Here is a 23,015-nt window from a genome sequence, read left to right as displayed (position 1 = left end):
TTAAGACCGCTAAATGATTTTAAGAAATGCGCTGAAATTTAAATACATTTTTTATAAATTTTTAGCCGATTTCAGCGGCAAATTATGTAAAATTTTTTCCTCTTAAAAATTTGAAAAATCAGCGAGTTTCAGCTCATCATAACGCATTTCTTACATAACTTTAGCACATTCAGCGCATTTCTTTCAAAATAATGCGTTGAAACGGCGCTGACATCTCGACCCGGGTCCTCAGATAACACGGGTAATGCCCCCCCTCCTCCCCCTCCCTCAAACTGACAGTTTTTCAGGGTCTTTATTTGTTGGAAATAGTAATTAATAATGGTTAAGCATTTCAAATTTGTCTTTCTCATTTTTTTAAGTAAAATACAAGCAACTATAACTTGGGAAGCGTCTTCGCTTAGAGAAAAGTTATTTGCCAGGACAAAACAAGAGCTCGATCGTTACGCACTTTCAAGAATCATTAGCCATAACCCTCCGTCGTATTATATGCTACAAGACAGCCGTTCAGTTTCATTTTTTCACGAAATTTGTCCTGGAAGGTCTCAAAAAGTGTTTAATCAGCTCAGAAGTTCCTTTGGAATATTTGCCATTTTGGAGGATGTTCTTATCTTGTAGTTTTTACAGCGATCAGTCATAATCGGGAAAATAAGGGTCAAGTTGAAAGACCTTGAACAAATAAACAAATGTAAACTGACATTCTGGTATTTGAATCTAAAAAAGTAGCAGCATTTGTTCTAGTCGCCTCCAGCCTTACTACCGGTAACCATTTAAGAGAATCAAAGACACGGCAGCAACTTTTATATTGAATTTGTAATCATACCAGAAGGTTGAATAGAATCTTTCCTTTAAATCTACAAAAATATGTAGCTATAGCCGAGTTATCATCCTTAAGAAAATTAATAAGGGTCTTAACTCTTATAAATATTTTGTGACAAAAATTTTTGCACAGCTTGAAATTGGGGAAACCTTTGTGTTGTTATGAATTTCTCCGTTCTGCTAATGGCAACACTGACATTTCTGCCAGATTATATTTATCACGATTTGTGTATCTACTTTGTGAGATACATGAAATTGTCTACTTTTGCCAACTGAAATGATTATCGACTTCCTGCTCTGTAATTGAAATCAGTCTCTGCTCTAACGTTGTTACTGGGCTTCAATTTATTCACAGACTGATAATCGCTTTGTTAGCATATGTCAGTAATTTTCATTTTCAGTCTGTTAGAAATATAACAGATTTCTCACACGTTAATGCTCAACTTGATAGACTTTATTGTTTTTCACCAGAAAGATTTTTAACTTATTTTTTCTGCCTTTTCTCTGTCAACTAAAGGTAAACTGTAAAAATTAATTTGGTTCTCAGGTGATAGATATTTGCATCTTTTTTAAACCTACAAGTTTCATTGACCCCAACAAAAATTTCATCAGACATTATAGTAACCTCTCCAAGTCTGTTCAATTGCGCCCTCCAAAGCCTGTAGTCTAAATACAATCAATAACTGTTTTTTTTTGCGCGGGGCTCAAGTGGGTGGTTTATTTTATTGATAGAGCAGAGGTTGAACAAAAAATACCTTCATCAACCAAAACATGGCTAAGATAAGCTTACACGAGCAATGCTGAGTAGATGCTGAAGGCAATTTCCTTTAAAATTAATCATGCGTATCAAATGTTTAAATTTTTAATCACGTCTGTGGATTTTAGAAAAAACACATGTTTACATATTTCTCTTTTTCAAATCCATATCTTTAGTATGTTGCGTGGCAAATTGTTAAAACATTGATTCACGTTACCAAAACAAATACCGGCTATCTCTATTATTCATTCGTATACTTCAAAGTAATCCATCAATTTGACAGAAGGTAAACGTGAACAAACTCAATTACCTCCCCCTCCCCCACGGCTATTTTTTACACCATTAAGCCATCCTGGGCCTGGAAAAAGGCCATAAACATTTCTAAACAATGAAGTGAAACTTGATGATATATGTTTTAGCACCACCTGCTAAATGAGAAAAAATACACTCACTTTTGGTTTTAATTATTAATTTGCCTCCTTTTTGCTAAAAATCGAAGCGCAAGTTTTATCGCTACTCGTTCATTGTTCACGGTATAATCCCGACCGAACTTTTTTTAATCTCAACTGAATGTAATTTATATTTGCAATATTCGGTATTAATAAGCGAAAGAGATCTCGAATTTGTAATGGCATTTTTTCTTTGACTTCCTTCAATTTTCATATATAATTTAACTACGAAAAATTTATAACTTGATCTACTTATAAACTTTGCTGAAGTTTTCACTCTGTTTTTTGTTTGAATTATTAACCGAATGGTGCAGAGAGCAGAATTATTGGTTAGTAAATGCCTGGATCAGAGGAGTATTGACATATGTATGCCCTTGAATGGTTCAGTTGTTTATAATTAATGAGCAGAGAACGAAAACACTCATACGCAACTCAAGCAGTTCTCTACAGATATTCCAAGTTCTTACCACCTCATTGGAGAGGTGAGTTTCAACTATTCACTTTGTTGTTTTCAGTTTTTTACCGATGTTTGTTCGAATTTATTCAGAAGACATTTATTTTAGCTCAGCCTCTCTTAAGTCTAAGGGCTCCGGCTATTTTCAAGACAGATTTGTTCATTAGTACCAATTTTACGTGCAAAATTATTGTTTTGTTTGGGAACCTTTATTTATCTGAAATTGTTATAACGAAGTCCTCAGTAACCTGGGTTGACGACCATCCAAAAACTTTGAACCATTCAGGTAATCATTCAGGTGTCACACAGGGATCACATAAGACATCCTGGTAATCATACAGGGAACTAAATTAGAGATGAGGAAAACTGAAAACATTTTTAGAATCACAGGAATACTTTGTCTCATACAATTGTATAATAAAGTCAAAATTTGCCTGAATTACTTTTGAGCAAATGCAGAGCGAGTATTAGTTTTGAGTTATGAGTTAATGCCGAATCTCTTTAGTGATTTTAGATTTTAATTGATGACGAGGAGAAAAAAGTGTTACGAATTCTTAGACCTCATACATACTAAGATAGTGTTCAGTTTCGTGGCACTCATACAAAGAGGATAAACGATTCCTTTGGTCCCATAGAAAAGTTGTACAAATAAGAGATATTTTTTGATTTCTGTGACACGTAATTTTTGAATGCCTACCCCATTGCATAAACCCCGAAAGTAAAAATCGAATAGAAATTTAGTTGAAATACAAGTTTGATGTCTGGTACTTTAGGCAACCAAAACGATCATTTGCGTTACACTATCCCCTTATATTCGTTCAAACACATCTATTTGTTGCTTTAATGGGGGAGGAACTATAAACTCAAATGGGTTTCTCTTTGTTTAGACAATTTTGGCCGATCGATATAATCGTCGTAGAGAGTTGTGAGTGGTGTCATTAAAAAGCCCCTCCAGCGTAGAATATGGAATTAATAAGAATTTTTCATTTTTTTTATAGGGAGTTATCGAGGTTTAAAGTTTTGTGAATAATAGACGTAATTCAGCTGTTTCCATTCACATTTTCGTTATTTTTGACCAAATTTTCGTGAATTTTGCTAAAATATGTTAAAATTGATAACTGTAGTGTTATTCATTTTATCTCTAAAGATAGAGGAGGTTTGCTCAATTGTTTGATTTGAGTTTGTTGGCTGGAATTTGGGCTAAATTTTTCAAAATTAAGACTTTTTTCGGGACTAAATTTGGGAGCAAATTTGTTGTTTGGCCCACTTGCTTTAAATTTAAATTTAAATTTTTGCTTTAAAACTGCAGCCATATTCTCTTTAAGCTGACAAACAAGCTAGTTGTACACGCGCTGGCTTCGAGAGTCTTCTGGAATTATAGTTTTGCAAAAATTTTGCAAATTTATACTCGATATATATAGATAATGCATTTTTATTTTTGACAAAATAAAAAATTTTGTAACTCAATTGATATATTTCGCAACCTTTTGAACGAATGAGTATTTTGTTAGACGTGCAGCAATATCTGGACTGATCTTGATCTCGCCATGGATCCTTACGATAAAAGTTTTCCAGATTTTATTGGGGCGCGACCTTTTTTTCTTCAAAATATATCCGCTATGTAAATGTTTTTTTATGTGAATTACTGACAAGAATTAAAAATCAGGGCTCAATAATTGACAGATACTATTTACAATAAACAAAGCCCATTGAGATTATTTTACAGTTTCATAGTTAAGCTCATGGTTTTTGTGGCTTTGACCAATTGTTTTTGTAAAAAGTTTACGGATATTTTTGCTTCCATTTGTTTTAATTTTGTGGCCCAATGACCTATTGTCCCCAATCAATGATCCAGTAATCTCTGAGGAATTATAAATGAACCTAGAGAATTCTTGAAATTGCTATCTATTGTCTGTTATGACTTAGGTTAATATATTTGTTTTAAGAAATCATCTGTTAATTTTTGAACTTTTCCACTATTTTATCTTATTTTTCTCAACTTCAGGTGCAGTGTCAGTAAAAGCAAACAAAAACCAATTTCCTGTAGGTTATAAACTAATTTACTCAACGGTTTTATGTTCAACTTATGGTCTCTTTGTTTTGATACTACGCGTTTTCAATTTTTTTTAAGTATAATTGCGTATTTTATGAGTTCATTTTTTTCCTTGTCAAATTATCGCATTATTGACAAGTCCAATTGAAAGAAAGCATAGTAGGGGAAGTGCACAGCGTTGTAAAAAACTTTTCCGGATATGTTGATTGTTTTTGTTATGTAGTTTATGCTTTTTGGGCTCAAACTTAGTTATCTCGCAAAATTTGATGAATTTTTTTTGCCTGTATTTGCGTTTCGTTTTGTTGTTGTATGCCTTCTACCTAATATCGATAAGTCTCAACTGCTTCACCAGGACGTATAACTCAACCTAGTTAAAGATTTCGTTTTATAGCTCTTTGTTTTAATGACTTACAAAATGAACTTTAAAAAATTTTTTTCAACTGTTTCCTTTTTACTTTCATTTTCTTAACCATGTACCTCAATCTCTCTAATTAGAAATCTCAACTATTGTTGCTGATTGAATCATTTTTTTGCGCATGGCTATACACTGTAACTTATTGCTTCCACAATTAATTTCACAAAAAGTTTTCGAGATTTCTATACTGTTCAACTTTGGTTTGCTTTTTGTTGTCATGTCTACGTAGTCCTTTTACAAAAAGGACTCTTTGATGATAACATGAGGAGAAAGTGACAATTTAAAATTCTTGTAAAATTTTTTTTTAATAATACAGCCTTGAACAGTGTGATCTAGTAAAAATTGTTTGAAGTTTTGGCTTCTTTATCTATTTGTTGTTATTTTGTGTGGTCTTGACTTTGTCTCATTATTAGCGGGCCCAATTCGCTTCCTGAGGAAAAACATCTTAATGCATTGCTGTTTGTTGAAGTCTTAAGCCTGTTTTGACTTTTGAAAATATTTGTTTTCAAAAACATCTTTGGTTTCTTGAGTTTCGTCATTTTTTTAAAGATTTTTTAGTCGATTTGTAGCACAGTTTCGGTTAACACAATACTTGAATTTTTGAAAATGTTCTATCTCTTCATCATTTGGCAGCCAATTAAATCAAGAATGTGGATGAGCGGGGTCGGAACATTTTTTGTGTACGCACATTACGGAGCCTCCTTGTTAGAACCTCCATGTTATTGCAAAAATCAAGCATCAACACAAAATCGATAAATGCTTTTTTGCAAATTTTAACCATGTAAGGTCCGAATAAACCCATTTGGTTTCCTATCTAAGCGAAACTGAAAAACAGAACAAAAAAACTTATCAGATTAGAAAAGGTAGCAGTTAAAACAACTTCTATTTGCAATTATTTCAACGATTCAGCTCGGGATCCACTTCTCTCTCTTCGCATTAAAGTTTAAAAAAATGATTGGTAAAAAAGAGGTCAAAAGAATGCGTGAATCAATAAAAAAAATTGAGTTGGTTCTGCTATCGTAATAGTTCTGATTAAAAAGATATCGAAGTTCGTACGTGAAGCAAAGTCAGAATGCTAGTCTGCTATAACAAAGAGATTCGATTTTGGGCAAACTGTGGTTAGAAACTAAAATAATTCTGTTTATAAATACGACCTTGACCAACGCAATTGTTTTCTGGAAATTATTCTTTAATGAAAACAAGCGAACTATTTTCAGTGCGCCGAAAAAAAACCATAAATAAATATCTAAGAACAGAAATATCAAAAATTTCCACCATGTTAGGGGGAATCAAATGTTCTTGTTAAATAATTTACGCCTTTCGTCTCAAATTAAGGATAAAGAGAAGGGGATTACCATCAGTTTTTTGGAAAAAATTTTCGTGCACAAGATAAGTCTATATTGTAAATGCAAATTGTTCAATTGACAGAAAATTTTGAAACCTGTGTTCGGTGTTCTCCTCGCTACACAGTAACATCAGTTTTAGTTTTGACAAAAACTTTAAAAAAGACTAGGAAATTGATCTATAAAACGTTTTCCATATGAAGTTTTGGGAATCAGATGAATTCTTGGAAAGATTACAGCCTTCATTTTCTCTAAATTGATAAAAACAGAAACCATTTTCACAGTTAAGTTCCACTTAAGAAATAGGTTCAGCGCTGTTCCTAACATTTTAGCTGAAAAAAATGATTTCTGATTCTGGTCTTCAAATTACAGACGCAGAAACCATAAAGGTTTTTCTTCGTTTTGTGGAAAACAACTGAACTTGGCGCAGCCAACAATGAGATCCTCGAAATCTTGGCATAAAAAGTTCATTTTCACGTATTGAACGAAAAGAGTTAGAAGACACGAAAATAAACTCTTCTCATTGTATTTTTAGAAGATAAATAATTTTACCCAATTCTAATTATCGTCCTAAAATTATTTTCAAAGTCAAAATCGGAATTGTAGTTGCTGAAAGATTAATGGTTCAATCTCAACTTGTAAGAACTCTGACAACAGTAGTAGACCCTAACCGACCGAAAACCAAAAGCCGGCTAAAGGTATCCTATTACACCCAGGAAGAACCGCCCACAGAAAGTGAAAAAACCAAAAAACAGCTTCTAATTCATCAATTATCGTCTGGGAGACAAAAAACTTAAATAAACAACAAAAAAACAATTTACACGAAGACTTTCAGAAGTCAAAGGGAAGAAAATACTCTAGCCAATTTTTTATTTCTTCTGTCTTGAACTAAAGATATTAAAAGAGATTACAATCAATTTTTGTTTTGAAATAATTATTTTGCACGCAATCAGTTTATATTGTGAGTGTAAAATGTTTAAATTATTTGCGGTCTTTGAACATTATATTCGGTTTTCTACTAAGTCCCTCAATCCTCTATGATACCAGTTTTAGTTTGAAAAAAAATTGAAAAGAAAGTGATCTATAAAATGTTTTATGGTTTGAAGTTTTGGAAATACTGATGATTCCCTTAAAATATGACAGCCATCGTGTTCGCTGAATGACGAAAGCAGAGAGCAGTTATTCCTTTAAGTTGCACTCAGGTTCAGTAATATTTCAAAAAATATTTGGTAAAAAAATGATATTTGATTTTACGCAGCAAATTACAAAAGCAGAAACCAAAATGTTTATCTTAGAATTGTTGAAAAAGTAAACAACTAAAGGTCGGCAGCCAACAATGAGATCCTTGAAATTCTTGGATAAAAATACCTTTTCACGTATTGAATGAAAAAAGTTAGAAAACAAAAATAAACTCTCTGTTCACTGTTTATAAAAGATAGTTGATTTTTCTCAACTCCAGTTACTGCCCTAAATTTATCTTCAGAGTCAAAATTGGAACTTTGCTGAGACATTGCAAAACTTTATCATTATATTTCAACCTGTAACAGCTCTGACAATACTATGACCAACAGACTGAAGACCAACAAAGTGGCAAATGTTTTCTATTACGCCCAGAAAGAACCGCACATGGAAAATGAAAACCAGAAAAGTGTTGAAACAACTTTTCGCCCATAAAACATTGTCTGAAAAGAATAGTCGCGCACTCCCTAACTATTTGTATCTATTAGAGAGTTTTTGTGGCTTGTGAAATCTGATACATGAAAGTAATTCAATCTTTTATCCAAACGCTCGAGAATTTATTGAAAGTTTTCAATAACTCACAATACAACACAACTTTCAAAAGATTTCTGAGAAACTTCAGTTTAAACACTTTTTCGGAACAATACATTTCGAATTCGTGTATCAATAAGAAAACTTGGTACGGTAATATCATTTTTAGAATAAAATAAAATCTGGCTTTTAGAATAAAATTCGAACTTTATCATTAAATACTTTTTTCTCCGAATAAAAAACTATGACCAAGGGTCATACAACTTTTTATCAATATTCAGATTAGCTCTCCAAAGTATTATAACACCTTTTAGTGCGTGTTTTTGAGCTGACATGTGAAACTCTTTCACCATTTTATCGGAACCCACTCAATCTCAAAATTTCACATATTAAAGTTTTTTTCTACTTCTATAGTGGTTTTCTGGAAGGGGGTGGAAGACTTTTTGGGTGACGTTGATACGGGGAGAACAGTTTCAAAAATCACTGTTTTTCGCTAATATTTTTCTTTGCTTTGAGTTTTGATTGCCTAGAAACTTATCTAAACAAACAAATTAGCTTCTCGTGTTTCAAAACAAGGACCTTCAGACAAAAGTTTAAGTGTGGTATGCAAATGCTTTGAGCTACTTTCAGCTGGCTCGCAACTTTCCTCCAATGGCCGGATTATACAAACAAGACAGACTAAACATACTAACACACTTAGCAGACTTCCTTATTTTTCCACCTGGCTCATTCAGTTCAACTTGATATTTACCATAAACACACACCACATGCTTCCATATTCCAACATTGACCATTAAAAAGTACTAACTTGTTCTTAACTTTTAGGTTATAACTACTAAGTTAACGGTAGTTTCTGTAGAGATAGAGAAACGTAAGCTTCTATTACACTTTACATTTAATAACACATTTGAAGTTGTCCTATTTATGTTTGTTTATCTTGTATCATAGTGAGAGAAAGCGCACGACAATAAAAGGGTTGGTTTAAGTTTTGTATTTTCATTCAGGTTTTCCTGTTTTAGGATAAAGTTGAATTGATAAATCATTTCAATTTGATTGATAGAACTTCATTCCAGACCGCAAGATAGTTTTTCTTCAATCTAATTAAAGAAAAATTGATCGAATTTTCTGACTGGAACTATACTAAAACCGGCCACTGTCCTAGAAACTGGTCGGTTAAAAAACTTTTTGGACCCAAATTGTTTGAGGGAAGGGATAAATTGCTTTAATGGATATTCCATTCATTAATTGATACTCCCTGCTGACATATCATGCCATATCAGCAGACATATCAGTAAAGTCGATATTGACCTATACTGATGAGATAACGTTTAAATCAAGCAAAAGCTTTTGAGCTAGAATACCGTGACGAAGTTTTTCACAATCCAAAAAATGGATTGTATTGGAGCACTGCCTTTTTTCACCATTCGAAGATTGGTATTGCGATTCTACAGGTTTTCTACAATCCAATGAAATTGGATTGTATTGGTGCTCTGTCGTTTTTTCTGTTGAAAGACATTTTCACATACTTTTCTATGACCTCGACTTTTCGGGTCTTTCCCATTATAGCCCCCCAGTAATGTGTATATGGGTACCTCCGCAGCATAGAGCCAGCGAGATGGTACCCATATACACATTACTCTAATTCCCTTTATATATCCACTACTCTATATTCACTTCTTTTATATTTTAAATCTATCATTTCTTGTCTCACTTAGTGCAAACCACTAGTACAGAGTTAAGCTGGTAATTGTCCATTATCAGACGGATAGTTCGGGTTCTATCAGTGAAACTGCTTCGCAGATCCCCACTGACTCCAGTGAACGTATCCCAGTACTAGTATAACTAGAAAGACCGTGTAAATAGCACGTAAAACCAACTTGCGAAAAACTTGAACAAAAAACCAGCTTAACTCTTTTATAAATTTTTTAAAAATTTGCTATTATTTTGCGAATCACTCTTTAAGAGCGATTCACTCTTTTCGGGGTGATTCCTGAGTAGGGAGATCGCTCTTTTTCACTCTTTAAGAGCGAATCACTCTTTTTTGATACTTTTTTTTTATTTTTTTATACTTTTATTTAATTATCTATACTCTTCAATAAATTTATATTTTCTTTTACTTTTTCTATATTTATTCCATTATTAAAGAAAATGATAAAAATATTTTAAAATTATAATATTTACAAGAGGGACCTTCGGTCTTGTTACAACAACAACTTTCCTCAGTTTGGCTAATGACTAAAGGACTTACAGCTCTAGGACTTTGTCTTTTATCTAATAAGCTTCTACTAAATCCTCTAGTTAATTCTACATCTGGATGTTGTTTCTTTACATGAGCCCTTATCCCATCATATCTCACAACAGAAGTACAATATGGAAAATTAAATTTAGCTGAAGTACAACTTCTACATGTATACTTAGTCTCATCAAAATCAGTTAGTGGTTTTATATAATTACATTTATTACAACTTCTAATTAAGACTTCTGGGCTAAGGTTAAGGTTAGGGTTAGGGTTAGGGTTAGGGTTAGGGTTAGAGTCTGAGTTAGAGTTAGAGTCATAGATAGAACTAGAACCAGAACCAGAACTAGAACCAGCAGAACTAGAGCTAGAACTAGAACTAGAACTAGAACTGGATTCATTTTTTAAAGAACAACCCCATGGAGAAAAACTATTAGCCCAAATAACACTTAGTATAAAATTACCACACATACATTTAACACTTTTATCTTTATGACATGATTCATAATGATATTTTAAAACAGAAATGTTTCCATATTTATAATTACACTCTAAACATTTTAAAAGCATTTCTAATAGGGTAAACTATAATATTTACCTAATCATTTCGCGGGTTAATATTTAACCATGGTTTAAATTAAATCTTTAGTATTATCTTTAGATGTGATACACTCTGCTAAATATTTATTTCCTAACGTATTGAGTGTATTAGTTTTACATCTCTTACCTAACATCAATTCAAGGTCTAATTCTGTTTTATCTCTAACAAAATTTATAATCTCTTCTCTAAATTCTTCATTATTTCCATATAGTCTGGTTAAAAACTTTCCTCCCTTTCTATTCAAAATTCCCATCTCTTCATTGACGAAGTCACAGCTACACTGATTTATATTTTCTTCTTGTATTGTATTTCGTAGATTAGTGAACGAGCTTTGCTCGTGGTTCTCCAATCTACTTCCTAGATCAGTGAAACTGCTTCGCAGATTGGGCTTTGCCCATGTTTAACACTTCACTTGGCTTGCCAAGGACTTCGTCCGTTGGATAACAACAGACGGAGTCTGTTCGCAGATCATTATCCAGCTCTTCTCCATATCCAACGTTAACTAATGTATTTACTCTACTCAACATTGTGCTTGCTCCCATTGCTACACTCCCAGCATTTCTTGATATTATATTGGGATAAATATAACTAAATATAATTAAACCTGAGCTTATAATTCCGCCAATAGTTGATAAACTTTTTATACCCTTTCCCATAATCATCTCTTTTGTTAAAACATCATTCTGTAATTTAATATTATTTAATTTAAGAAGTTTATTAAAATAGAATTTATAGTTATCATGATTATTAACATTTCTATCTGTTGCATTTATCATGAGTGGTTTCATATATGCTATAGGTTTATTTATATCTTCTCTTTTCAATTCATCTTTTAAACTAAGAGCTTTTAAATCAAGGAAACCAACTCTTGAATCATATATCATTGTTCTATTACTATTAATAATAATAAAAGTATTTTCCTTCTTATTATATTTAATTATATCATAACGAAGTCCATCTGACATTCCATCTGTACGATTATATTGGTTACTATTTAACTCGCTAATTATTTTACTAAAGTCATGTTCACATTTGTATATCTCATTGAAGTTTTTAAATAGATCTGGTCCATTATAAGTTGTTAAATAAATAGTATCACAACTCATTCTCGCTGTATTAATTTTTTGAGCTGGTTTTTGACACATTACAATCATTTGAATATTATAATGTCTTCCTTCAGTAAAATAATAAGCTATATCTTTATTTAACCTATCACCCATATCATCAAGTACTATTACACAATTTTGAAATTTATGCATATTATTTTTTGTGATCATATTTATATCACATTTATTAAACCCAGTATAAAACTTATTAGACTCAGGACATATCCAGTCTCTGTCATCTTTACACACTATAAATATATTTTTAGCTTGGTCTTGTTTTTGGTTTTGGTCTTGGTTTTGGTCTTGGTTTTGGTCTTGGTTTTGGTCTTGGTTTTGGACTGAGTATAATTTTAAGTATTGTCTAATAAAATATGCTTTCCCCGTAGCAGTTCCACCATAAACAAAAGTATGTAATGGTGACTTTTCATATTCAAATCTAACTAGACTCCTATTCATAAATCCACCAAAGCTAGTTTTGTATATTTACTTGGTATTGAATCATATATTATATAACAAATTCCAATTATAATAATAAGAAAAAAAAGTATACCGCCTTTATCCATTTTTAAATATAAAATTTTTTATATAAAACTGCTTATCCTAACTTTTGAGGAATTCAATAATAAATTTAATATTGATAATAATGCTATGAGTGATATCAGAATAAAAGATATAGGTAAAGATATAAGTCTAACACCAATTGAAATAGTAATGAGAGATGAGACTCTAGATAGTATCCGTGAAACGGCTTCACCGATCTGCGAAGCAGGTTCCCTGATCGGGGAATCTAACTTCAACATTATTGTGAATCCACATCCAACTAATGGTACAGATTGGGTTTTAGTTATAAGAGGAGAAGGTGGTCCTGTGTATTACTTTGATAGTTTTGGTGTTGAGACCCCACCTTCTTTTTAGAAGAATATGTTTATCTAGGCTCTAATGGGAGAATACAACAATATGATGAATCTTATTGTGGAGCTTATTGTTTATACATGATCTATCTTATTGATAGAAGATTTAGAATTAAAAGTGCTTTATATATTCTACTTAATCAATGTAAATATCCAGGAATGTATAATGAGTGCTTTGTTTAGGTTGTAATGTTAACGATAAATATAAAGTTAATGATAATGATTATGATAATGATAATGATCTACGAAGTAATTTGCTAATAATGTTAAAGATAAATATAATAATAATGATAATGTTAATGATAATGATAATGATAATGTCATTGATAATGTTAATTATAATGATAATGTAATTGATCTACGAAGTAGCTTTGCTAATAATGTTAATGATAATGTTAATGTTAATGATAATGATAATGTTAATGTTAAGGATAATGATGATGATAATGATAATGATAATGATAATGATAATGATCTACGAAAGAGCTTTACTAATAATGATAATGATAATGTTAATGATAATGATATTGTTAATGATAATGATAATTTTATATATCAGGGAACCTGCTTGGCAGATCTATTGAATGAAAAACATGGTGAAACATCGGTGGAACCGGTTCCCGGATGGACAAAGTCCTATCAAAAGGGTAAACCCAACAATAAAGAATGTCCTAGTAACAATATCTCTATAAACATAAATGAAGATCTACAATCATGGCTAAATGATGATGATATAATTACTGAAGCCACATTCCCAGATAACTTTAGATGTATAATATCTGGTCCAATTGAATGTGGTAAGACATTCTTATTAAAAAAACTAATTCTGGCTAGTATATATTTTGATAAGCTACACATTATTGGACCTACTGGCGATCAATACAATAGATTAGAAAGAATAAACCCAAAAGCAATTATAGAATTTATTTAAGATATAAAAGATTTACCATCTCCTGATAAACTACCCAAAGACTTAAAGAAACTAATGATATTCGATAATGTTAGAGCCAAAGAACCAGTTATTGAGGAATACTTTTGTAGAGGTAGACATATTAATTGCAATATGATATATCTTAATCAAAACCTGTTCTCTCTGGATAGACAGAGTGTTAGAGAGAATTGTTATCATTTTATTTTATTTGAACAAAGAGGTAAAGTCCTAGCATCGATATATCAAGATTTCTTTAATAATGTTGAACTTAGTTATAATGATTTTGCTAATATATGTAATAAGGTATGGAAAGAGCCTTATAATTATATTGTCATTGATATAACTAAATATAAAAATATTAATGTTAAACTAAGAATTAATTAGGATCGGAGAGTTTTATAATTAAGTATAAGTAAAAGTATGAGTATCAGGGAACCTGCTTCGTAAATAAGTCTAAGTAAAGTGTCTAAGTAAAGTCTAAGTCTATGGTTATCAGGAACTGCTTCTGACCATGACTAAGTCTATATCTATGATTAAGTATAAGTCTAAATCAAATGTAAAGTAAAACTCAATACATCGCCATTAAAGACTATAGGTCTTCCATGCTCATCTTTAATATGAAACTCTATATATTCTATTCTATCTTTAGTTATATTTTGATATAAAATATTAGTTGGTATAATATTTATTAGATAGCCTGGTGGTTCTGTTAGAGTAAAAGTATATAGTATGTCCATGTGTTATTCCCATTATCTTTAACACCAGATATCACATTATAATGAATGTTAATAGTACTAAAACCCATAATATCAACAATTTTCTGAGATGTATATTTACCTTGTTCATATACTATTTTTCTAAAGCCCAGTAATGGGGCTGTTGAATTTTTTATGTCAAAGTTAATTGCACCTTGTTTTACTTCCATTATACTTTTCATTGTATTCTTATCAGATTCTATTATAACATTACCATTAGTTTCTTCTTTTATAAACTCTGCTATTTCGAATAATTCATATGCTCCTGGTATAATAGCTAAAATACGGTTATCTGACCATGTTTCACCCTTGATATCATATATGAATTGATTCTTCCTTCTGTTTACATTAAACACCGAATTATAAACAGATAATCTAATTAAACCTAATTTTGATGAGTTAAGTATAGGTTCACTAAAGTTGAACTTTTCTGTTGGCTTTATCATTCTAAAGGTAAGTGTATGCTCTTCTTTAGTTTTAGTTAAAGCTTCATGTATATTTTGCAGTTCTCGTAAGATTAAACTATCGGAGAAGCCGCTTCGTGGATCAGTCAATTTTTATCTTATAAAAATGGATTTTAATTTGGATACAAATTATGGTTATAATAATGGTATACACAAAAGTAAGATTATAAAATGTAAACCATATAATCTGGCAACAATGAATACAATCAATACTAACATTAATATCATTCTCAATAGAGAAGAGAATCACTTAAATTTGCGTGATTCCTATCTAGAGATAGAGTTTGTTGTATCAGATGATGCTGGTGGTGTATTTGCTAATGATGCTAATATCAGATTAGTTAATTATGGTATGATGGCATCGTTTAGTTCATTTAAGCTTGAAACTAGTGGTGGTAGGACTATTGAATATATAGATCATTGCCATCCTAAACTTTTGATGTATAAGTTATTAACTAGTACTGTTGTTGTATATGAGAGTGGTTTTGTTAGGAATCAGGGCAATGGAGATATTCAACTTAAAGGTGACCATATTGCTGCACAACGAGGTCATATGTATATGATGATTAAGATGAGTGGTCTATTTGGTTTCATAAATGATTTTGAAAAGATTATATATTTGCTTTAGGATTTAAACTAATATTAAAAAGAAATAATAATGATAGAGCTCTTTATAGAGTTGATGCTAATCCTGGTGCAGTTGGTAATGATGCTAATATAGAAATTAGAGATATATCATGGTGTATGCCTAGTATTGATCCTAGTAATGATAATAGAATTATTGTGCAAAAGGGTTTAAGTAAAAAGAATAATTTAGACTTTAGCTATTATGAAAGAAAGACATTTTTTAAGGATGTGCCAATGCTACTAACTTCTTGTTTGATCGTGGTATGGAAAGTGGTATGGAAAGACCACTTATAGAATATATTATAGTTGGTTTTGAAAATAATAATGTTAAGGAACAAACTCATGATGCAATACATTTGATGTAATGAATGTTACTGAATGTTATAGTAAGATTGGTAGTGAGTTTTATCCCGAGGATAGAATGAATATTAATTATGGTACCAATAATTAAAATGGGGCTTTTAAAGAGATTGTTAGCTTTAATAAAGATTATAATCGGCTACCACATAATATAAAACCATATATAAATCATAGAACATTCAAAAGTAGTTATAGAGTATATGTATTTGATACTAGATATCAAAGTGATCATATAGGTCCACAACCGATACAACTTGATTTTAAATTTAGTGCTGCAGTTGCAGATGTTGTATGTCATGCAGTAGTATTAACTAGAAAGGTTATTAGTGTGAATAGTGATGGTAATAAGATGGTTGATATTAAATCATAACTATAGTTTTAGTCATTGTTATCTGCGAAGCAGTTCCTGATAGTCATAGATATGGTGCAACATGTGCGCAGCAGTTCTTGATTAGCAAAGTTAGTTCGTAGATAATTATAATTATCTGCGAAGCAGTTCCTGATAAATATTTCTCACTTGTCTTAACAAAACACCTAGCATAAATAATGTCTAGTTTCTTTTTATTCTCTAGAGATAAGCCTCCAGCTTCAAGCTTAATCTTAGCCTTGAGCCTAACCTTAGGCTTCGAGCTTCGCTCACGGGTGGAACCCGTAGACTTAGGCTTGATAACAACAAAAGGATTATACTTTTTAACATCCATTATTTTCTATATATAGAAATGAGTCTTTTACAGAAATTTAAAACTACTTCATATTGTGTTGGTGGCAGACATTATAGTGGTACCAATAATATAAGTGGAGCTATTACTTCAAAAGGTACTAAAATGTGAAGGGGTAATTGTGTTAAGTGTAAGAGAAATAAGTCAATGACTGTTAGTGATGCAACAATAGAAGCAGAGGGATTGAAAGATTTCTTTAAAAGTATTGGTAGTTAACTTTGAATAGAAGGTTGCCAATAATCCAGTAAGAGCATTTGAAATAGCAAGTAAAATAGGAAGTGCAGCTGCATCTAGAAACCCTAGAGCTGCTTTATCAGCCACACCTGATTGAATTAAATTTGCAACTAGTGGTGAAGGTATAAAGGTAATACAAAAAGGAAGAGGGTTATACTTAGGTACTAAGAAGAGATTATGATTTTATTATAGTCATGATTAAATTTATGATTGTGTTTATATTTTTGTTTATGATTATGATTATATTATATTTATGATTATGATTATGATTATGATTATATTTATATTGTGTTTATGATTATTGATAAATATTAATACTAATATTATTATTACTAAATATATTATTATAACTAAACACTAACAACTTTAGTTTAAAAACACTCTCAGTTTGTTTTTCTTGTTCTTCTTATAATCCTCATATACCTTAACTAATTCATTATACTCATCATTATCTAATTTATTGTCATTCATTGATTTAGTATATAGTCTATTAAACTTATCACTAAACTATTTACTTAAAATATACATTTGTGAATACTTTATAATTTTATTTCCAATTTTAGTATTAATTTTTTTTGATAATGAACTACAAACAGTTGCTGTAGCAACAGCTGTTGGTATAGAAAAAGGTAATCCTATACCTGTTAATGCAACTGATGTTGATGTTGCAGTTGTTGCTATAGATGATAATACTATTTCTGTTATCTCAGCTACGTTAATATAATTCTTATATCTACTTAACTTCTTATTATAGTTATTAGTTTCAGTTTCATAATAATTTCTAATACCTTTTATAATGTTAATATTGTTGTTAAATTTATTATTAGCTTGAATCTTTTCGTTTATGTATTGTTCATTAACGGTTGACAAGTTGGGATATAGTAATCTCTCACTCGGTGCTGTTGGGTTAGTCATAGTTTCGGTTATCTTAATCAGTAAAAATTCTTTCTGTTTCTTTCGTTATATGTTCTTGTTTAAAACCATAATGCTTCTCTAGACTTTCTTGTTCTTTATTATCAAGTACGTACTTCGTAAAAGTATAGCAATTATATATTGTACTATTGTCCTTTTATTCTTTAAAAGGGCTTCATCTATAAACGAATTAGTCTTTTTGTTAACTTCTTCAAATTCTTTTAACCCAGTAGTAAACATTTCATCTAGTTTTATGTTAGTGATATTCTGATTAAAGTTATTATTATCAAATTCTTGTTTTAATTGATTATATTTAGAGATAGTATCAGCAGCAACTTTATTACAAAACTTAACAGTATTTGTGACTTCACTTGTTGATTCAATAAACTCATTAATTAGTTCATCATTAACTTGTGTTTCATTTAGTTGTAATGTTTTAGTTGTGACTTTATCAAAATCACCTTTTCTTAGTTCAGTTATGTTTCTACGTAAAATGTCTATTTTATAAGAAGAGGATAATAAGTTATTGTCACAATACTCTTTATTAACAACATCTTTTTCATCTATCGGAGGATGTACATTTGTAATTTTATAGGTATCCTTCATATCAATATTATCATTATCTTCTAAGAATAACCCACGAGCCTTACTTAGTGTTAAGTTGTTTGTTGATGTTGATTTTGATCCGAGAAGCGGGTTCCCCGATGGACCTCCGGTAATGCTTCGCCATTGATGTTTAGCTTGATTGAATCTATTTCTTGTCATCTTTGTATTTGTTTACAGAAAGATTTGAATCTACCAAGTAGCTGACCGTAGGTCTATCGGGGAACCCGCAACTATGTTGATCCAGCTAGCTGGCTTATAAGTGTAACTTCTTCGAAGATCAGGGAACCTGCTTCGCAGATGATCGGAGGTCTATATCTAAAGAATCCAAAACCTTATTATTAGATTCAAAATCAAACTCGGATTTTAATAATTCCTGTTCGTAATACTTACCTTCTATTATCTCACCATTAATATCTGCTATTTTACATGTTCGTGGTTGTGTTTTTAGAACTTCAATAACTTTAAACAATTCTCTATTCCAATTAGAAGTGTATCCCTTAAAGAAGATATTACGTTTATCTGCATTTCTAACATAATCACAAATTTTAAGTTTAGGTTTAATATTCTTAAAACTGAAAGTGTATTTAACTTTATCAGGATTATTAGAAGCGTCAACTGGCGTCATATTAATTGTTGATTGAATGTTATTGTTATATTTTACAACAGCATCATTTAATATATTTACCCAATTACAATCGCCATTGATGAACATAGGTTTATTTATTATGTGTAATAATGTTCTATTAAATCTCTCTATGAATACAGCCTTTAAATCACTATAAGTAGAATATAGTTTTGTTTCATATTCTTTAAGTAAAGATTTAAATGTTTTATTGTAAAACTCACTACCTCTATCTACCCATAACTTTTCTGGTTTTCTACTTTCAGATCCACCCTGTGGACTTTCACCTAATACTATTTTAAAACCATTAGTTATAGATAAACCAGATTTATTCTTCAACGGAATAGCCCATGCATATTTTGTGAATATATCTATAACAGTCCATATAAACTTATAATTATTATTGTATTTACTTAGAGATGACTTATCAATTAAATCAGCTGACCATGTTTCCTCTTTATATAATGGTATTGTTCTTTCGTTTCTAAATTTTGTTATTTGAGGACTGAATACTTCTTTAGCTAGTAATTGTTGTTGTTGTTTTTCCACATTTTTTATGGACGTAGTCATCTGCGAAGCAGGTTCCCTGATGGTTTCACCTATCTGCAAAGCAGGTTTCCTGATCAATGAAGTTGTGAGCTTGCTCATGGACGTAGCCATGGTTTCACCTATTTACCATAGTTAAAAACAAAAATATCTAGTTGCTCTTGGTTAATAATATTCATAGATAATAATTGCTTAGAATTATCTAGCATTTCATCATATAATCCATCATGACCAGCTATTGTTTCTGGTAATAATAATTCTAGTCTTTCTACTAAACCGTTGTCGAAGTCACAGCTACGCTGATTTACATGGCAACTTCGTTGATTATTTGGGTTAGGGTTGCTATTTAAACCCCAGCCAAATCATTTTTTACCCCTATTATACGTTTTATTGTTCTATATCTAGCGCTTTTCTTATCCCCCTTTCCTAAATCATATCTAATATCCTTTAAAAACCTTTTAATTTTGTTTTCATCTTCCTCGATTTCACCATGTTTTATATTAGGGTTAGTAAGAAAATTTATAAACTCATCTGACAATTCATATATTTTATCTTTAACTATAAATGCATTTTCTTGGTAAACTAGTTTAACACCGTTCATTTCAAATTCACCAATATCTAAATTTACGAACTTTAACTTTTATTGGGGATTAGATTGAACTGACATTAAATTAATAATTTGAGCCTTGACTTTATCTACTATCATTACTGGTTTATCTCGAGCTTTCTCTACAGCTTTGTCAATGGAATTCACCAATGCTTCACCATTGGACTTTATTAATGCTTCATTAAACTGGGAGACAGCTTGCTGGATCATCTTAGTTTGTTTATCTCTTGATTTTGCCAATCTATTGCCCTTAATGTTTGTTCACTTAATGCTTGATTGTGTTCACTGTTTGCTAAAGTTTTAGTTAAAGGATCAAATAACTCTTCTATTACACCATAATATTCTTGTTGTTTTAATTTATGTTCTAATCTATATCTTCTGTTTTGTTTTTCTAGATTATTTAATTCTATGATTGTTTCTAGTTTAGTCATTTTATAAAAATAATTATCACAATTCATTATATAATCTAATAGTGGCTTCAATAAACTTTCTATCATCATTAATTGTTAATTCTTTAATAAACTTATTATAATTAGTTATAGCTTTACTTCAATATTATATTTCTTTGCATAATCTAAGAATCTTTCTTTTGTATGATGAAAACTATATCTATGGAGATATATGCATAACCTACAATAGAAATGTTTAAATCTATACTGAGAGATGTGTTTATCTATTTTACACATTCTGCATACTAAATATTGATTGGGATTATTGAAGTGCACTTGCAAATGAGTATGTCTTTCTCTATATGTTATAATCTTATTACATACAAAACATGGGAATGCTCATCACAACTCCAACACCAAGCCTTATTTTTACATTTATCACATTTGGTACTAATCATTTTTATAGTATTGAAAAGGTACATAAATAATACTATTTCAAAATTTGGCATATAAAAATGAATCAACAAGATTATACCGGTTACATTCATTCCACGAGTGAACAAGCTCAATCTCATGGACAAGTCCAACGTGGAAGTGGGTGAGCTCAATTTGGAAATGGACAAGTCCAATCTGGAAGTGAGAAAGCTCAATCTAGTTCTACTAGCATGGCGGTCCAAATGTTAAAAAATAAAAACAAACCAAGGTAAGAAATCAAATCAGTAGATAAGGAAAGACAAAAGATAGAATTAGAAAAATCTTTAGAATCAATCAGAAGGTTTAATTGTGTAAATGAAGAAATAAAGGAGTCGTATGATAAACAGGATGCAAAATTAAAACAAAGAGAAGAAGATATGCGTGAGTAAATGCAAAAGGCTGAAGCAAAATACTTTCCAGATTTAGATCAATCTAAAGACTTAGATCAATCTAATGACTTAGATCAATCTAAAGATTCAGATTTAGACTCAGATTCATCTGATGATCTGGTCTATGTCCAAAAGCCTAAAACAAATAAGATTAGATGTGAAGAATGTGATGAAAAGATAACTAGAAAGAATTATAACAGACACGTTCAATCAATTAAACATAAAAAAATGAGCGATTATATAATCGAAATAAAAGTATTGAGAGTGCTAATGAGGGTGGAATAAAAATTACTAATGAAGATATAGAACAAAAGATAGATAATCAGTATCCTGATCTAGAGGGAATAAAATATTGTGATAGTTGTGATATGTATCTGGATAATAATACTGCTTATGATAATCATGTGATAACATAGGAATAATGTAAGATTGGTTAATGGGGAAACAGTAAAGAACGGGAGTAAGTTTGATTGTGCGATATGTAAGACAAGTCTGAGTCAATATAGTGTGGATCAACATTTAAAAACAAAGATGCATATGGATAATGTTGATCTACGAAGCGGTTTCACCGATGGTAAAGATCTGCGAAGCAGATCTTGTATTTATCACCTAAAGAAAATACAAGAACTAAAGAAAGATAAAATATTATTTAATGTGTTTAATCTAAATAAAAAAACTATTAATCCTCTATTAATTAATCATAATGATCCTGAAGGATGTTATATATTATACTGGGATAATCATTACTTCCTATGTAAAGATGTATCATTCTTATTAAGAAAATCATCTTAACATATATGTTATCCATGTCTAAAATGTTGTGTATCATTTAGAACAGAAGATTCATTAAACAAACATTTAGAATTAGGTAATACACAGAAACATGTAGGAAGAAGAACATTCCATAAAGATGATTACCTAAAGTTTGATAAGTTCCATTATAAAAACAGAGTACCATTTGCTATATATTATGATTTTGAATCCATAATAAAAGATAGTAAACACTTACATATTGCTTGTGGTTTATATATAAAAAGTGACTATCCTGATATATTAGAAGATAAGTATGAAAGTTATTCCGGTGAAGATCCACAAAGTGGCGGCTCGACCGATATAGTTGATTGGTTTGGAGAAAGAGTAGATTATTATAATAAATTATTTAAAGATATTTTTAGAATAAATATTCCATTGAAAGAAGATAGTATTACTCCATCCGCGAAGCGGTTTTACCGATTATATAGTAGATGTTACTATTGCAATGAGAACTTGGGTGAAGACGTCATTAGAGATCATGATAATCTAAATGATATATTTAGAGGATATGCTCACAATAAGTGTAACCTTCAAGCTAACAATAATTTTGTACCAATATACGCATTTAATTCTTCTAATTATGATAATCACTTATTTATAACTAAACTAGCAAAGAAGAGAAGACTTAAAGTGTTAACTAAAACTGATGAGAATTA

General features: G+C 30.7%; 1 protein-coding gene across 5 annotated transcripts in view; it reads left to right on the top strand.

Annotated features, from left to right (window-relative positions):
- The window catches only part of LOC142344731 (potassium channel subfamily T member 1-like), a 179,492-nt gene that overhangs the window by 1,689 nt on the left and 154,788 nt on the right, over positions 1 to 23,015 (top strand). The window contains exon 1 of one of the 5 annotated variants that reach the window (XM_075396620.1): positions 2,328 to 2,351. The exons of 1 other annotated variant lie outside the window; for it this stretch is intronic. Coding sequence is in view for 1 of the 4 variants with exons in the window: in XM_075396617.1 (XP_075252732.1) it covers positions 2,423 to 2,504 (82 nt within the window). In the remaining 3 variants the exon portion in view is untranslated. 3 more of the 5 variants (XM_075396617.1, XM_075396619.1, XM_075396621.1) reach the window with 3 other exon arrangements.

Source organism: Convolutriloba macropyga, chromosome 8, assembly GCF_964194025.1.
Source record: "Convolutriloba macropyga chromosome 8, txConMacr16.3, whole genome shotgun sequence".
NCBI lineage: Eukaryota > Metazoa > Xenacoelomorpha > Acoela > Convolutidae > Convolutriloba > Convolutriloba macropyga.
The sequence above is the reverse complement of the archived record's forward strand: the minus strand, read 5'-3'. Positions and strand labels throughout refer to the sequence as shown.